Below are 20,098 nucleotides of genomic sequence, written 5' to 3'. Positions count from 1 at the left end.
GGTTGGATTTGACATGGCATACTTTGCAGCTTCTAATAGATGACTGCAGCGGTTTGCTGATAAACGAACATTATCGGTGCAGTAAGGGACCTTTAAATGATCCCTCAGAAGATTTTGGTTTAAATGAGTTTCTGCTAAATCAAATACTTACCTTGTCAATTCCAAACTAAGTTTGGTGCAGCCAGTAACAAGAAAGAATTCATATAAATATAACCCAAAGGCAAAAGGCCTCTGGAAAGGAAGCAAGCATTGTTGTGAAAGGTTACTAACAAATAAGTACACAAAGCACAATGCTAGAAAAAGTTCAAGGTCCAAAAGGTCAGCTCCAAGTAGAAATGTTGAGGACTCTGATTCATTTCATGTTAAAGAACCTGAAAGACAGTTCAATATTAGTTACAATATTACAAAAACATAGTAAAGTCCCATGTCTCACGAATGAAAACACAGTCCAGAATGTTTACAAGCCCACTTGGCAGATCACTATACTGAAACTCAATGTTGTCATTGCAGCAGCTCCAGAGTGAGTTCCCAATTCATGGAAAGTGGTTGCACTTGACGCCTGGCCAAGGAAGCCTTCTCAGAGTGAACTGTCACTCAGGGTCCATGCACTGGCCTAAATACAGCACCAGCACCAGCACCAGCACCAGCACCAGGATACATATGGTATTCTTTCCAGTCATGTGGCCTGTGTCAGGAAAAAGTCTGTGAGACCAGCAGCCTCAGATAGCATTTGGGTTGCTTTCTCATAACCATCAGAACGTGACAAAATGCACATGTCGTGACTGGCTGCCTGTGTAACTCTGCTGTAAGGTGAGTTGCTGGCAGTGTAGGAGTAGGTCCTTGATAAAGCACTATTGTTTTTTGAATCTAAGGATATATGTGTAGATCTCTTATTTGGTGGGCAGTTACAATCCTGTGTGTGTGTGTGTGTGTGTGTGTGTGTGTGTGTGTGTGTGTGTGTGTGTGTGTGTGTGTGTGTGTCTGGGAAATCTTAAAGGTGGTTCTGCACAGTTGTATAGCCCAGAGAAGTATTTTTTAGTGTAGGGTGATTTTCTACTTCTATATTTCTGGTAGGCTCTCTTTTGTCTTCACATGATTAGTTCCACCAAGGTTGTTTCACATTCTCCCTCTGTGGGTTAGTCTTTTGGGTTTTCTTTCTCTCAATCCTCTTTTATATTAGTTACTTGGATCTTTCTCATACCAGTTTCTTGAAGGTGTGTACTCTTGCATGTGCTCTTTTGCAGTAAATTTACTTGTATGTGGAAAATGTAGTAATCAGAGCCAATGTTTGTTCGTTTGTGAATTTGTACAATACATGAACTTCACTCTGAGAATGGTATGTGATGGCAACATTATGAAGTTGATGCTCTGTGAGCAATTGTATGAGTTATGTTCTTGTCTTTTGCTTCTGAAGGTCAACATGATTTTCAAATTCTTTTGTTGGGACAATCCTTTGAATATGGCTCCATTTTTGTTGGTGAGTTTATGTGCTGTGAAATTTCTAATGGCTTTTTGGTACAGTTTTTCTCCACTAAGCAGTACAATGAAATCAACTAGGATTGTTATGGTGATCATTTATTATAATAGTAAAACCAATGCATAGTAGCCCCAAAAATAATAAAATACCAATTTACTTTCATTTTTTAGAGTGTTTACACTACTTGTGATTTTTTTACTCTAATAATACATCTAAATTGCAATACAGCCAAGTTATTTTTTGCAGTTTTAATAATAATTAAACTTATGCTATGTAGGAAAAAATGAAGAAAAGTAGTTTTATGACTAGGGAGGGGGGCAGGGGGGAGGCAGAAGGAAAAGGTGCAGATTTGGCAGTTCTGCCAAGGGTGCAGGATCACTTCCATATGGCTCTGTTTGAAATATAACCATATTGGAGCAACAAAACATTTCTGAAATGACAATATATTTTATTACCAACTTGAGTATTTTTTCCATTATTTTCTCACATGAATAACTTATTTTAATCAATGTAATGTTATTTTATTGTATTGCAAAAAAGTCTAAATATTAAATTTATACCACAAGCATAAATTTAACACTTCTAACAAGTGATAATCGACAATTCGCATGAGACAGTTACAGATGTTGTCAAATGCTTGCTTATATGAACAAGTATACAATTTTCAATTATTTGAGACATTAATAATGATACATCTCCATTCATCAATGAAATGGATGTAATCAAAGTCATAAAGGGAAAAAACTGAAATTTTAAACAAATCATTTCATCATGGAAATGAAATTTCCAGAGTATAACATGTCGACAGCTGAAGACATCACGGAAAAGCAATCTGTACACTGACTAGACAGCCACTATCTAATTACAGGGTGATTCAGTTTACAATTCAGACTTACTTTTATCAAAAGAAATACCACTTTACCAAATATAATTATATACAAAGAACTCTTGTGGGTGAAATGTTTCCCTCCTTGATTTGCACAGGTTTTTCTTTTCCTTTTTGAAAAATAAATGTTTGGCATTACTTTTTATGTTCGCAATATCATATTTTTAAAAACTGCTATTGTGTTCATACACATTGTTTTTAAACAATCTTGTAGATATCAATAGTGTAACATATATATTTATTTACAGCTTTTCTGATAGTTAAAATTTCCATTTCAATTACATTACAGTATTTTTGTAGCTATGTCTATCAAAAGCTAAATTTACATCAGCACAGAAATGGCAGTCTTACTCAGCTCAGTGGAATGTAAAATGATGAAGTTGCTAACAGGAGAATTAAATGTTTATATCAATGTTTTACAGAATGTAATGACAAACCTTTTGTCACTTACTCAGAAAGTGAGATAAATACATCAAACAGAGTAACTGAAAACTCCATGATGACAAAAATTCACAAAAAAATGATAGGACACAAAAAGTGAAAGTCAGTCACACAACGATCTGTGAGAACTGTGAAAGAGATTGGAGTCGTACTGATGGAGAGTCTAATGATGCTGAATACTGTTAAAGAGACTAATGTCTCAAATAACTTTTCCCCTTCTTTCTAAGGCTACATGTTTCCATATGCCATTCTGTTTGGTTTCTCATCATTTTCTTCCACAGCAATTGTTAAAAACACATTTACAGTCCAAAGCGTGTGGTATGTACTTTTATATCCTTCCTATGCCGCTAATCAGATATTTTTCACATTATGTATGATATTTTTCACATGAGTTGTAAACACATTTTCAAAATTAATGTTTTATCGCATGATGTCAAGAGCTTCTTTGAGTTTTCCTATACATGTGTACTTTGCCATTTAAAAAATTATGATGACATAATCATTTTGTTGTTTTGCGTTTACATAAAATATATTTACACCAAAGAAAATAAACAACAACTGCAATGTCCTGAAACAAATACAGAAGTGGAATACACCAAAAATGTTTTTAAAAGAAATAATAAAAAATGTCTGTAAAATAAAAATCCTGATTTCATGTTTCCGAAAATCAGCTCTGTAAGCTCTTCCACAACTATACTACCAGCAGTTTTCCTTCACATCGAACACTGATGTTTCCAGATTCTAAAATGTAACACTGGAATATGATTTCATGTCTCAAATTTCATTGCAGTTATTGAATGTATGATGAAACAACAACTGTCAATTTAGGCAATTTACAAATGATGATAACATTTGCAATTGTGATCAGCTTAAGTGATAATTACTACAATGCCATTTTCTTGTTAAAAGACTTAAAAAATAATGGATGCTGTGATAATTAGTTTTAACTTATGGTAACTTCTTGTAGGATATTATTCATATAATATGGAAGTAATACAATGAAAATTGGATTAAATATATGTGTATCAAAAGCACATAAATTATTAATTTCAAATTGTGTGTGTGTGTGTGTGTGTGTGTGTGTGTGTGTGTGTGTGTGTGTGTGCATATCATAAAAGTAACTCTAAGGGTAGGATATCTACTAATATTAAAATGCTTCCAAACACTGCATATAGCCTACTGTTGTTGTTGGGTCAAACATATTGTGAAGCTACACTTCAGTCTGAAGAATGACAGCCTTTTCCTTTTTTTTTAAAAAAAAAAAGTCTGCCTTACATTTACTTCAGCTTTTCACCCACATTAACCAAATGTGACACTTGTTGATTTTGTGACAATGATTTCACAGCTGAAAGTAAATGTAAAGACTGAATGTGAAATTGTAAATATGAATTTATGATACTTCTTGGTACCTTATTCATTTTGCATACATCAGGCCTGTATTAGTGAACATTCATAGACAGAATCAAGGTAATATTATAAACTCAAATTTCGAGTTGCAGACAGAAACAATGAAAAATAAAGCTAAAATTATTTCAGATTTTTGGCAAAGTCTTTCTTCAGAAGTAGGAGACGCATACATTCACAAAACAACAATAACAATTCACTCCCCCATGGCTACTGTCTCTGGGCACAAGGCCAGTGAGGACTCGGCACTCAGCGACAGCAGCCATGCGAGTGACAGCAGCCATGCGCAAGTAAGTTGTCGTTGTTGTGCAACTGGTGTGAGTTTTCTACTTCTGGAGAAAGACTTCGCCCAAAAGCTGAAATAGTTCTAGCATTCTTTTTCACTGTGCCTGTTTGTGGCTCAGTGCCTCCTCTCTTGGTGAGTAGCGATCTATCTTTCTATATTGTTCTTATAAATTCAGATTTATAATTTTTCATTCAATTTGAAAGTCAAGTTTGAATTATTGATATTTACTTTCTTTCTGCTTTTGCCTAATCACTGATGCAAAGCCTATTCACTGATGGAAAGCTGAAACAAGTTCAACATAATGTACCATAATTGCAAGTTTACATTCTCTTTTCATGTGTAAAGACATTCTCAGAAAATTAACAGATTTTTAATTCTGGGTGGAAAAACTACACAGCAATCCTTTAGGCTGAAGTTTAGTTCTAAAATATGTTGGTGCCTAGAGGTGTTCTGATATTATAAAGAACATCATAATCTGAATAACATCTACTTCACGACTTACTATATCAGTGGAAATAAAGACACAGTTAACCTGAAAATATGATGGCTGAAGCCCAAAGAAGTTGAAGCTTTAAACCATATGTTTCATTTATCTGAATCTAGATCCTTATAGAGAAGGGAAAGGAAGTCCTTAAGTATTCCAAATGGACTCAAAAATCCTCAGAAATCAGGGGCAAGACTAGAACAGAAGATGCAAGGCACATCAAATGTACAGTGTTATTTATAACTCTTATTTCTGGAGGCACAATTACCAATGCTATGCATGAATAATATGAAAGTTTTGCAATATTTTAATATTTAGCATAATAGCTAGTAAAAACATTGTCAAAATCATTGTCAAAATCCTTAAACAAAGAGGAAACTTACAATTCTCTCAAAAAGAAGGTATCTTCTAGCAGACTGAATACTATATATTAATAATAGGCCACAGGAAAAAAACAAACAAGAGTATGAAGTTTGCTTTGTAATTAACAATTCAGTCTGCATTCTTCAAACTATGAATTTATTGTTCTCTCTTTGATATGTTCACAGATAATGCTATGAGGCATTAAGGCATTTAAATGTGAAACACTAGAGAAAAATACATGTTGTAATCACATGAATGTTCATTTGAACTAAATCACCCTGCATCAGATATGATTACATTATTACTGAAGTTACACACATATTACAACTGTTATAACAATAGTATAAAAACAATTTTCAGTTCTAGTTTTGAGTTCCTTCCTGGTACTTGCTTAACTCTTGCGGAAGTTTCACATTTGTTAAGGCCTCTGTTAGATTCAATTAGTTATTGCTCAGTGTAGAGCTACAAGTACATGCCATTCACAAGGTAATCTGCTTCATGAGCATACGGGGATTTGCCACCTCTACGGAGTCTCTTCCGAACAACACGTAATCGGCACCCAACAAGTACAACCATTATGCCTGTTACACACAATCCTGTAATAAGATAATAAGACAAATTAAAATCTCAGGAAACCATTGCCATAAAATAATATAAATTTTTTAATTAATCTGAAAGTACGAGGGTGGTTTGAAAAGTTCTCGGAATCACCACGGGAGGTCAGCGCTAGTGCAATGAAACGAGTTGTTCATGTGATATTCATTGGAATGTTGTCTGTAAACACATGGCACATCAATTCTCTTGTAAGAGAGTTGTGGCAGTGACATGGCTCTGTTGTTGTTACCATGTAGTGATTTGCAAAGATGGAAAAAATTGAGGTTCAAGCTGTGATTAAGTACTTCATAAAGAAAGTTATGGAAGCAAAGGACATTCATGACGATTTCCAGAAAACACAGGGGGACTTGTCTTCTTCATATTCAACCATTGCCAATTAGACAAACGAATTTAAATTTGGGCGGGAGAACTTGGATGATGATCCGCGCAATTGTCGCCTAAGATGTGTCACTACTTGAGAAATCATTGCAAAAATGCACAAAATAGTCATGGAGGATCACCAATTGAAAGTGTGTCAAATTGCTCACGCTTGCCAGATCTCATCTGAAAGGGTACATCACATTTTAACTGAAGAATTAGAAATGAAAAAATTATGTGCAAGATGGGTGCCACGACTCTTGACGCGCACCCGCACCCATGTGCCATCGCCATCGCAAAATTACATGAACTAAGCTATGAATTGTTGCCACTCATGCCCTGTTCACCTGATATGGCTCCATCAGACTTCCATCTCTTCCCATAACTGAAAATTTTTCTCAGCTGATGAAGATTCACTTCAAACAAAGAATTGACAGTCACAGTTGACAACTATTTTGCAAGCCTGGAGGAAACTCATTTTTGACATTGGATCAAGGCACTGGAACATCATTGGACCAAGTGCATTAATCTACAATGAAGCTACATTGAAAAATAAAAACATTTCAGTGATGTAAGTACTTTCTTTCTATTCCATTTTGAGAACTTTTCAAACCACCCTCAAAAGTTAACTGGTTGGAAAGTAGATGTCATGGTGAACATAGTTATGAAATTCTTTTACTTCTTGTGGATTACATGCTGGTTTAATTACATGTGAAACATTAAAATTATGCATCAGGTCAAGGCTCAAAACTCGATAGCAGCTTTTATCAGTTAAGATCACCCTTTCTGGGTGGTTTCTCACAAAAATATTTTACTTATGAAAGCATTAAAAGACCTAAAGAAAGTTTGTGGTTTGTTCCTAGATCTATTCAGAGCTTTTGAATGTGTATCTCATGATATACAGGGTGATTATAACTAAATTTAAACTTTCAAACCGCTCTAGAAATAACACTACTGGTCAGAATGACATCAAATTGCAACGGAATATTATCAGAGAAGGGGGAAAATGTAGGGCAGAAGGAAAATGAATAGCTACCAAATGGAGCAACAGATGGTGCTGTAAGCATCATAATTTACTAGTAGTCAACTACAATTGAAAATGAATCATAAAACAATGCCTAAGGTGTATGTTTGATGTTAAACAAACTGTACTACTCAATGTGGATGGGTGTACAGGTGTGTACTGATAGTTACATAAGCCCATCCACTACAGCAAGGTCGTATCATACCATATTGGAAAAATCGGTTTTTAATTGTCCTGAGGCCAAAAACTGCATAAAAAGTATCACTCATATCAGTTTTTATCTGTCCTAAGGCCAAAAACTGCATAAAAAGCATCAATCATAATCAAATCAGATTATTAATTTCTATGTGACTGGTGCAAAACAATATGCTGAGCACAGTTTTCTGCAACAAGTTGAAATCGAGAAACAGCATGTTCCACAGCTGACTGAAGTGTTTCCGTGGTCACGTTCAGAATGTGTTGCACATTTGTATCTGTCAATGCAGCTATGTTTGCAATTGGAACACTGTACACAAAATCTTTCAGATAGCCCCACAGCCAGAAGCCTTACCGATTAAGATCGGGACAGTCAGGCTGTAGGGGAATGGTGGCTGATAATTCTAGCATTACCAAAATGGCACTTCAGCAGCTGCTTAACTAGATTTGCAATGTGCAGAGGTGTGCCATCTTGCATAAAAATAATCCCATTCACACATCAATGCTATTGGAGAGCTGGAATGACTTGATTGCACAAAAGACACTCATAGCACTTACCAGCAACAGCACAGATAACAAGACCAGAAGCAGCTGTCTCTTCAAAAAAATATGGCCCGATGGTAAACAATGTCATAAACTTGCAGCACACAGTGACCTTGTCAGGATGAAGTGGTACCAGTTGATTTGCATGCGAGTTTTCCATTGTCAATATTCAACAGTTCTTTGTATTGACATGTCCTGTCAGATGGAAGTGGGCTTCATCTGTCCACAAAACCTTCCATGGGCAATCATTGTCCACTTCCATATGAGCAAGAAATTCTAAAGTAAAGGTCTCTCTTGTTGGCAGGTCAACAGGAAGCAACTTGTGCACATGGGTAATTTTGAATGCATAGCAAAGAAGGATGTTTCATAGGCTTTTATGCACTCCACTCATGGGTATGTCCAATGTTCGGGCAATTCTCCATTCCCTACACATTTGCACACCACCACTCGCCTCCTCTTTCATTGCTGTGGCCACTGCTTCCACTGATATCAAATCAATTGGGCCTCTCAGAGGAAATGAAACAAAAAATGTCGTCATGTATGCTGATGATATATCACTTATAGCTAGCAGCAGGACTGCAAGTGAACTGCAAGAAAGACTTTTTCTGAAAACAGAAAATTTAGTCCAGTGTTTCAGCAGTAAAAATTTGTTCACAAATGAACATTACACACTGTAACAAGGTGGGACTACATTACTTGCTCTTTTATCCTCCAGACACAAATAAAAATTTTGCTTTATTCGATCTTGTTTCATTAAAAACACATACACAATAATTAACACAAAATAGCTAATTTATTATTTAAGCTGCCTTACATTAAAATAATTTTCAGAGAAGACAGCAGTGCATTCAGTTATCATGGAAACATTTCATTTAAAGAAACATTAATGATGTTCAATACATGAAAACCAGGTGAAGGTGAAATTTTCAGGCTATACATTGTTTTTTTTTCTGAATTGGCACAGCTCATTTTAAAGCCCTTTTTCTCTCCTTTTCAAAAAAATTTACTTTTTCTGAGAACTTTGTATTTCAAAAGTTATTTGTATTCAGAAATTTCATGTTCTGGAAAATTCCAATCTTAAACAATGATTATTTCCAAAATTCAATACCACCATTATGTAGCCCATATTTTCTGATTGTAAAATTTCCTACTTTTACTAAGATATCTTGTTAGTTGGTTAACTACTCAAATTGGAAACTTTAAGTTTCTGAAAATGGTTTTGTGGGCTTAAGGAATCCTCTTGCATATGCAAATCATCCTTATAAAATAATACCTATAATTTTGTGATTTAGTAGTTACAATGCTCTTAGTTAAACAGACTTTATGACATTATCTATTGTAACTTTGTCTCTCCTAATTTTTCTGATTTTTATGTTAATATTCAAAATGTAATAGCACTGCATTTCAAGATTTTGTGGTGCCAGATATTACATATATCCAGAAATAGGCATGGTAGACCAAGTCTATGGTAGTTAGCATTTGGTAACAACAGTGTACCATCCTTATGTGAGTTTGGGCCTAGTAGTGAGGTCAAATGATGGAAATCTTGAGTCAGTTTGTAGTGAGCATCCAAACTGTAAGGCTACAATGGAGAGTTAATCAGCATCCTATAGTCAGTTTTTAACTATCTACGTGGCTCAGTCTGTATTTGAAATTTTCCTGAAAGACTAAAACTGTCCTACTGAACAAGCTATACAAGCACAACTCACAACCCACCCTCACAGCTTTACTTCTGTGAGTACCTTGTACCCAACCTTCCAAACTTCACAGAAGTTCTCCTGCATACCTTGCAGAACTAGCACTCCTGGAAGAAATGAATCTGCTAGGTAAGTTTTGGACCAGCACGCACTTCACTGCAGAGTGAAAATTCACTCTGTATTTCAGCATCAAAATCTACATTTCATGCTGAAATAGTTGAAATTCAGGTATTAGTCTGCTCCCCCCCCCCCCCCCCCCCCCCCTCCAGGAACTTTGAGAAACTGTGTTTATTAATGCAAATTAAATTGTATACCTGATTTGAAAGTTTGGACTACTAGACTACTATTCATGCCAAAGCTGTTGATCAGACAGGGAACAAAGATTACAAATAAACATTAAAAAATTGAAAACTGATTACTAATGAATATTTATCAGATCTTTCAGCAGACTAAAGACTATTACCATCAAGAGTCTATGACACATCTGAAGGGTATTGCCATGTTCAAGCTTACGACATTCAGGTCCATGCCAGCAGAAACATTCACAATGAAAATATCAGCTTCAAAGTTAGGAACACAGACCCTTATTAGACAAGCAGTCACAAGTTCTTGGATATGGTAGTAGACAAGTACTTGTATTGGAAAAATCACCTAGGTAATGTATGCCAATAAAATTATCTCAGACATATCCCTAACGAGGAAGATCTGTGGCACAGTAAAATGGAGACACTTTACTAAGGTGTTCTATGGTCTCATGTATCAATATCTGCCACACTTGCACTGATTTGGGGTAGTGCTGCTAACATTTACATAGAAAAACTAGTTAACTTCCAAAAGACAATGGACAGAGTAGCAGATTGAAGGGAAGGGCACAGAGAAGGGGGGGGGGGGGGGGGGGGTAGAACCACACAGGTCAGTTCATCAGTGCATCTGATGATGGCAATGGGCCCATTGGACAGACATCCAGCTGTTCACATATGAACTATTTTGACATAAAGTATACCAGGGAATGCTGAAGAATCACACTGCACTACATCCTTGAATAAAGATCGATTTACATATAATACTAAAAACAGGAATTATTACCACACGAGAAGCAAATGACTGAAACTAATGAACAATGACCCTGTAGAAGCAGGGTGCAATTTTTACAACAAACTCTCAGTTATGAAGAGTATTACAGTATTGTTATCAAATCAAATACAAATAAAAAAGGTTACATGGCCATGACATGTCCCTACAGCATATCAGAATACTTACACAAACATCACAGCAACCAAACACAAACTGTATGTCCTTATGGGTTAATGTAACTAAAGCAAAGACAGCCCACCCAGCTAGCCACATGGTCTAATGTGCTGCTTCCTGAATGGAAAGGCATGGTGGTCCCTGGCACGAATCCGCCCAGCAGATTTGTGCCGGCCAGTCTGTGAATGGTTTTCCAGGTGGTTTTCCACCTGCCTCAGCGAATGTGCGCTAGTTTCCCTTATACTGCCTCAGTTACACTGTTGGCAATTCCTGCACAAACACTGTCTCCGCATATACGCAGCCCATAATTTCTACCACACACAAACATTCTGGGTTACACTCGTCTGGTGTGAGACGATTTGGGGGGGGGGGGGGGGGCGGTGGGCGGTTTGTGTGTGTGTGTGTGTGTGTGTGTGTGTGTGTGTGTGTGTGTGTGTGTGTGTGTGTGAGAACACAAACTTACCTCACACAGTCATATTAGGATATTTCTCATGTGTGTTATTCTTTTGTATGCATTTAAACACTGACATAATTAGAAGACAATTATGAAATAGACCCATACATCATGTGCAAGAAATTAGGACAAAACATACAACACAAGAAGTACATCTCCACGATGATATGATGACAAATGTATGTTTAACAGTATACAGGGTTGAAAACGCACATATATTCATTTTATTTTTATAAGTCATATGAATATTTCTTTGTATGTGCATATATCTGTATAATTATAACCAGCCCAGTAATGAAAACCTCTGCTGTTTCTTGGCTGTTTTAAACTTCTGTATCTGATATGCAAAATGATATATGGGGGAAGAAAAATAAAAAAATAAGGAAACTAAACTTAGATTCACTGTGTGTAGTATACTGCAGTTCCCTATACTTACAGTCTAGAAATAATCTTTGAACCATGATCTCTCTGCAACAAATGGAGAAATGCACAGCTGTGGACCAGAAAATGAGGAAAATTTTCATCTGGAGAGCCAAAAATTGAGCAGCAATCATGATGATGTCATAAATATGGGGAGCCTAATCTCTGTCAGTTAGAAATAAAACCAGTACTTTTAGGAATAATGTGAAGAAAATGCAAAGGGAAAATACTTTTTGTTCTGTTGATGGGTACTTGAAGGTAAAATTACTTTCACTATATGACCGCATCCTCTTCCTCACACAATTTTTTATCTCAAGAAAAGTATGTTCTCAGAACATTGTATGCATGCTGGTCAATTATGCATTGAGTTTCTTTTTAACTTTGTATTTTGTTCTACACATGAATATTTTAGTTGTCCTATGCCTAGTACAGGTATACACTACAAGATGCACTAGCCAAATAAACATATAATATGCATGTATTTACATATAGATAATCTACGTATGTGTGTATGGTCACTGTTGTTTTTATCACACTATGATTGTGGGGTTTATGTTATTTTCATTTATTAATTGTTTAAGTAAACTTTTAACTGTCACAAGCACCCTACCAGTGTTTAAAAAAATTTACTGTGTCCTTCACATGTGTTTTGAGTAAACACAGAATAAGATTTCTTAACTTCAGTAAATTAAACATATAAACTCATCAATGTGGGTGGCATATGGTTCTATATTCAACATTTCAATGATTGTGGGTATAAGAGAAACATGGGACCCAATATTTGTACATAACATCATGTTGAACTAGTTGACTTATAGAAGGATTTTGTTATATCTGTTTGTAGAACAAAACAAACAGAACTATAAAAGTATTACCTTCTTGAGGCACTACCTCCTCTCTATACTGGGTAAGACATTTACTTTTTGTCATAAAAATGTTATGATAGTTGTCTAGTGTGTGGAGCCTGTTACTCATTGTGCATACGAAAGGTGACTACTAGTCCCTTTCATATAGACTGATGAATTGTGTCATATTTATATCATGTCAATTGCACCATGTAGTGTCTTCCATGCAACATTATACCTTGGTGGGGCTGCACTAAAAGCTGGTGGAAGGAAGACGGGACATATTACGTGCTCTATTTCAAGTAAGTTCATTCATTCTGTATTCCAATTGTAACTGCAGTGGGTGATGTGTAGCTAGTTCAAAATTAACACAACATCATGAGAGAGGACAGAAAAATATAGTATGGGCAGAGACAGTAGTCTGGTTTTACAAATTTTAACAAAAACTTCCCTTACCCCAGAACAGAAAATTACTTTAAGCGAGATAAAGACAAGACCTGTGTGAGGAAGTGGGCAAATGAAAGTAAAGTTCTCCTCATCACTTTAAAGATTTTGTTACTTTGGACATGACAAAGAAGCACTTGCATGAAGGAGATAGCCAAATGCTAAACCAAAAGCAACAGAACCATTAATAGGTTTAAATTAACGAAAACTTTTCCTGACTATTCAATAAAGAGAGCCAGTTTTGGACATAAGTGAGAACTGCAGGATGGAAAATGGACAGGAAAATGCATACCCTGCATGATCCATGATTAGATTGTTTCAAATCCATGAAACATCTCTTTCTATGCATCTGTGGCCAAGTGCTGTTTGAGGGGAGAAAGAGCAGCCAAGTGTGAGCAACCAAAAGGGAACAAATTGTAAGCCTTGGGATGATTGGACATTTTACAATCTAACAAGATTTTACCATCTCCCTTTGGATGTGAAAGTAACACTCACAAAAGAGTGGGGGCATCAGATGACAGACAAAGAGACAGATTCAGATGAGGCCAGAGAAATTATGAAGGAAAGAGAGAGCCTGATGAGTTCTTTTTGAATTTAATGCATTTTGCATTCCCCCACTCCTGAGAACACAGATTTTTGAAGTAATGATAATCTATTTACACTACTTGCAGTCTCCCAAAAGATTATTCTGTATCTTACAACAGGTTCAAAATAGCAGTGATAAACTGTCCTTGTGATGATGTCACTTACGTAGGACAATATTGTCATTGGGAATGCTACACTGTTTAGCTTGTTTGCAAAGTAGATCATATGTGAAGACCAGGATAAATTTTTTTCTACAAATATCCCCAGAAATTTGACAGATTCTGCTTCCCTAAGTTCCTGGTTTTTATGGGTAATTTTGAAGTATATTGATTATGACTGTTTAGTTTTAATCTGTGTCAGCTGGTTTCATTTCATGTTTAGTTTTAATCCATTTACATCAAACCAATGTTGTAAAATATTTAGTGAGTCAATGACTCTTTAGGGAAATTGTTCTGTGGTGTCACTTTCAATGCCTACATACGTGTCATCTGCAAATAAAATTGATGTGTGATGTTACATAAAATAAAAACAGGATTGGGCCTAAGATGGAACCTTGTGGGCTGCCATGCAAAATAGTTTTCCATTTTGGGAAACGACTTCCTGTACCTCATGTCACAACTACCCTTTGCTTTCTGTCTGTTAAATAAGATTTGAACCATTTCAAAGCACTACCATTTATTTTGTATCTTTCTAATTTACCAGGTGTGGAAGTATGAAACCAGAATTTCCCTATAGATATTGCTGGCTGTCAGTGTCAGGTCCATGAGACCACATCTGCAGCACCATCTGCTTCCTGTAACAGCTAATGATGAATATGAACACACAGTAATCCTAGTTCCATACATTGGTATCTTTTCCAAACCTGTGAACATGTATAATTTTGTGGCTATGAACTATGATTTGCTGTCACCATTGGTTTCCTGTTATCATTTGAATAAAACTGCAGCAGAACTGTATCAAATGCTTGTCAAAGTTTTTGGTACACATGCTTTTGGGAAAACACAGTGGTTCGAGTGGGTAAAAAAAATTCAGAAGTGGTGATTTTGATGAGAGAAATGATGAGCACTGGAATCGACCTAAAAAGTTCAAAGACAACCAATTGCAAGCCTTATTGGATGAAGATGATACTCAAACTCAACAGGAAATCATGGAAAAATAGTAAGTGATGCAGAAAGCTATTTCTCTTTGGTTGAACGCAATGAAAGCCTATTCCCAATCTTTCACCACAATATTCACAGATAGATAATACTATCTACACCTGGGTGACAAATGGTTTTTCCGTGGCATGCGCGCATGTGCGCCCCCCACCCCCCACACACACATCACTAATTAGCCACAAAGGTGCACCATTCCCTGATACACAAAACCAGCACAATGATAAAAGCTTGTTCCCAAAAAATAAGTGGGATTCTTAGCCACATATGTAATAGCTCTCTGAAGCAGGGTATTTCCCAAATAGACTGAAGTATACCATTGTTAAACCACTGAATAAGAAAGGGGATACGCCTGTTGTCAACAACTACCGCCCAATTTCTCTTCTGACTGCCTTATCCAAAATTCTTGAAAAAGTAATGTATTGTAGAGTAGCTTCACATGTTTGCAAAAATAAAGCTTTAACAAAGTGTCAGTTTGGTTTCCAGAAGGGTTTTTCAACGGAAAATGCTATATATACTTTCACTAATGAAATATTAAATGCTCTGAATAACTGGAAGTCACCCGTTGGGATTTTTTGTGTTCTATCAAAGGCTTTTGATTGTGTAAATCATGGAATACTTCTAGATAAGCTCAAGCACTGTGGTGTGAATGGGACAGTGCTCAAATGGTTTTAATCATACCTAACTGGAAGAGTGCAGAAAGTTGAAATAAACAATTCACATAATATGCAAAAAAACTGGTGATTTCTCAAACTGGGGAACAATCAAGAATGGGGTGCCGCAAGGTTTGGTCTTGGGTCCTCTGCTGTTCTTAATATATATTAATGACTTGCCATTCTATATTCATGAAGATGCAAAGCTGGTACTTTTTGCTGATGATACAAGTATAGCTATCACACCTGACAGACAAGAATTAACTGGTGAAATTGTAAATGATGTTTTTCAGAAAATCATTAAGTGGTTCTCTGCAAATGGGCTCTTATTAAACTTTGAAAAAACACAATATATACAGTTCCACACAATAAATGGAATGACCCCATTAATAAATATAGACTTTGATCAGAAATCAGTAGCTAAGGTAGAATATTCAAAATTTCTAGGTGTATGCATTGATGAGGGGTTGAACTGGAAAAAACACACTGAGGATCTGCTGAAACGTTTGAGTTCAGCTACTTATGCTATTAGGGTCATTGCAAATTTTGGTGATATACATCTGAGTAAATTAGCTTACCACACCTATTTTCATTCTCTGCTTTCGTATGGCATCATATTCTGGGGTAACTCATCATTGAGTAAAAGAGTGTTCATTGCACAAAAGCGTGTAATCAGAATAATTGCTGGAACTCATCCAAGATCATCCTGCAGACACTTATTTAAAGTGCTAGAAATCTTCACTGTAGCCTCATAATATATATATTCACTTATGAACTTTGTTATTAACAATCCAAACGAATTCAAAAGTAATAGCAGTGTACATGGCTACAACACTAGGAGAAAAGATGATCATCACTACTCAAGGTTAAATCTAACTTTGGCTTAGAAGGGGGTAAATTATACTGCCACAAAAGTCTTTCGTCACTTATCTAATAGCATCAAAAGTCTGACAGATAGCCAGATAGCATTTAAAAGGAAATTAAAAGAATTTCTTAATGGCAATTCCTTCTACTCATTAGATGAATTTTTGGATATAGTAAGTGTGTAATTTCCCAACCCCCACAAAAAAAAGAAAAAAAATTAAAAATATTGAGTGTCATGTAAGATTTTGTCTAATGTAATATCTTGTACAGACACCTTTTATTAACCTGACACGTTCCACATCATTACGAAATGTCGTATTCATGATGCATGAAACAAGTACTAACCTAATCTAATCCTGAGATAGAACAACCCAATGACATTTTCCCACAGGCTTTCTTTACCTTCCATCATACACTGAAACTGAAATAATTTTGTTGTTGGTGTTGTGGTCTTCAGTTCAAAGACTGGTCTGATGCAGCTCTCTGCACTACACCATGTAAGCCTGTCCAACTTCAGGTAACTACTGCAACCTACGTCTATTTGAGCCTGCTTACTGTATTCATTCCTTGGTTTTCATCTGCAATTCTGAACACCAACAATTCCCTTTAGTGTCAAACTTAAGGTTCCTTGATGTCTCAGAATGTGTCCTACAAAATAATCTCTTCTTTTTGTCAAGTTGTGTCACAAATTTCCATTTCTCTTCAGTTTGATTCAGAACTTCCTCATTAGTTATTCCATCCACCCATCTAACCTTCAGCATTCTTCTGTAGCCCCATGTTTGAAAAGCTTTTATTCTCTTCTTGTCTGAACTGTTTGTTATACATATTTCACTCCTATACAAGCCTAAACTCCAGACAAAAACTTTTTAAAAAAGACTTCCTAACAATCAAACTTATATTAGATGTTAAGAAATTTCTCTTTTTCAGAAATTCTTGTCTTGCTGTTTCCAGTCTGGTCATTATATCCTCCGTACTTTAGCCATCATCAGTTATTTTGCTGCCCAAGCAGCAACATTCATTTTCTGCTCTTAGTGTCTCACTTACTAACTTAATTTCCTCAGAACTGTCTGATTTAATTAAACTATATCCCATTAACCTTGTTTCACTTTTGTTGATGTTCACTTATACGTTCGTTTCAGGTGCTATCCCTTCTGTTCAACTGCTCTTTGCAGTCTTCTGCTATCTCTGATAGAATTACAATGTCACAAGCAAACCTCACTTTTTTTTCTTCACGTTGAATACCAATTACCTTTTCAATTTTCATCTTGGCTCCCTTTTATTTATTTATTTTTTTTTTTTTTTGCACAATTGTAAAAAAATATTTGCTTTCTGTAGTTTACCACTACTGTCTTCTGGATTTCAAAGATTGTATGCCAGTCAACATTTTTTTTCTCTAAATCCTTGAATGCTATTAATGCTAGACTGCTTTCTTCAAACTATCTTCTAGAATACAGCACAGGGTCAATACTGCCTCTTGTGTTCCTACATTTCTCTCAAACCCAAACTGATCTTCCTTGACGTCAGCTTTTACCAGTTTTTCCATTCTTCTGTAAATAATTTATGTCAAATTGTGCAACTATAGCTTATGAAATTCATAGCTTGGTAGTATTCTTGCCTGTCAGCACCTGCCTTCTTCAGAACAGAAATGGTTACATTCTTCTTGAAGTCTGAGGGTATTTCCCCTGGTTCATATACCTTGCATACCAGATGCAATATTTTTGACACAACTGGCTTGACCAAAGGTCTCAATAATTCTGAGGGAATGTAATCTATTCTAGGGGTCTTGTTTCCACTTAGGTCTTTCAGTGGTCTGTCAAATTCTTGTCACACCACCACATCTGCTATCTCATGTTCATTTACTTCCTCTTCTCTTTCTATTGTCCTCAAGTTTGTTTCCATTATATTGACCCTCTACATTCCACCCAATTTTCTACTTTATCGTCTATGCTTAGTAGTAGTAGTAGTAGTAGTAGAACTCTTGATATTCATACACCTGATTCTTTTTTCTCTGGAGTTTTCCTTAATTTTCCTATAGGCAGCAGCTATCTTTCTCCTAAGGCATTTTACTATAGTCTTGTGTTTGTCCTCTGGACAGTCCTACTTAGCCAATTTTTGCATTCCCTCCTACCTGCTTGGTTTGCCATAATTTAGTATTTTGTCTTTTCATCAACTGTCCAAAAAGCATCTTTGAGTAGGTACTGTGAACAAAGCTGACCTAGTCTTGGCTGCATTTTGATTAAGTTGTCTTTATACAATTAGTCAGGCTGCATTCATGTACAATTGCATGTCATTCAGCAAAATGTACAGTCAATTGTTTAATGCCAGTCTTCTGTGGTAAGCCTCCATTATGTAAAGTTCCATTACAGTCAACCCACACTAAGCAGTCATTGAGTAGTGTTTGTGTTGTGAGTCTACTATTGTAGAACACAGTCAGATGTACATTCACTTGTACTGGACATTTATTATGTGCAATGAATTATTGCTACTTGCTCAATTTTGTTAGATTCTTCTACATCTATGTGGTTTACTAGGCAGTCAAATTGTAAATAAGACTTTTACTGTAGAAAATCCGATCACCATCAAGTTGTGACAGTAATAATAAATATATATAAAAGTGAAAATCTAATTTTATGGGACAGTTATTTAAAAATTGCTTGCAAAATATTTATCATCGCAGGTTATCATGCATTTTACTTTATGCAATGCCACCATTTTCACCACATCCACAACTGACACAGTTCAAGAAAAACTACACATTTACATTAGTGGTGGTTACTATAAATTATCTATATTTATTTAATCACAAATAGTCATCACATTCCTTCAGCCCTTCCTGTCCTGACCTTCAGTTCTACCTTCAAAACTTTGTACATAAGATGAGGTTGATCTCACATAAGACATTAATTTCTAGTTTTTGCCTAGTTCTCTTACATCTAGTGCCTTCTGACATTTTACATTTCTCTGAAGATTATAGCACTGTACACAACTTCAGAGCTCTGTATGAAGTATCACCAATTTAATATAAGCTCACCGGACAAAAAATAACTCATTGCAGTGTGCACACACAGGCAACTCATTAAGCCTTTACAGGTGGTGCAGTAATTGAGTCACATGCTCACCCACACACATACTGCTTCTAAGTCAGCATAAGGCAGTAAAAATCAATGAGACATTCATATTTTGAGAGGACATAGCACACAAATGAATCTAAATATAAGGATGTGTCAAAGCAGCAAGATAGGGCAATTACGTTAGGCCATGCCCATGGCCATAAGGTGTGTGAAGTTGCTGGGTTTGTTGATGTTTTGCGGCCATCTGTTCAAAGTACCTACAAGGTGTGGTATAACACATGAGGTCACATAACATGATGTTAGAATTGCTGTCAGAAAAATACCTTAACTGAGAGGTATCAGAGATGCATTTCACTGCTTGTGAGTCAAAATCGCTTCCCTCCTGACAGGAAATGCCACATGCAGTCAATGGAGATCCATTCCAGCCTGTTAGAGACAGGTCACCGCAATGGAAAACCTGGCAAGAGGCCATTGCTCACACAAGACATAAAAAAAAAAAACATCAGCTAAGTTCACTCAGCTAGAATAATATGTAACTGGCTTTCTGAACTCTCCACTACCCAATTACATCTTGACTGGCCTCAAAAA

The 20,098-nt window shown here is 36.0% G+C and overlaps 1 protein-coding gene across 2 annotated transcripts in view; it reads right to left on the bottom strand.

Annotated features, from left to right (window-relative positions):
- Positions 1-1,710: 1,710 nt before the first annotated feature.
- LOC126416788 (YLP motif-containing protein 1) overlaps positions 1,711-20,098 on the bottom strand; it is a 661,447-nt gene continuing 643,059 nt past the window's right edge. For both annotated transcript variants that reach the window (XM_050084654.1, XM_050084655.1), the window contains exon 12: positions 1,711-5,937. In XM_050084654.1, coding sequence (XP_049940611.1) covers positions 5,804-5,937 — 134 coding nt within the window. In that variant the 3' untranslated portion in view covers positions 1,711-5,803. The remainder of the gene's footprint in view (positions 5,938-20,098) is intronic.

The sequence above is a fragment of the Schistocerca serialis genome, chromosome 8, assembly GCF_023864345.2.
Source record: "Schistocerca serialis cubense isolate TAMUIC-IGC-003099 chromosome 8, iqSchSeri2.2, whole genome shotgun sequence".
Classification (NCBI taxonomy): Eukaryota; Metazoa; Arthropoda; class Insecta; order Orthoptera; family Acrididae; genus Schistocerca; species Schistocerca serialis.
This window is presented reverse-complemented; position numbering and strand designations above follow the sequence as displayed.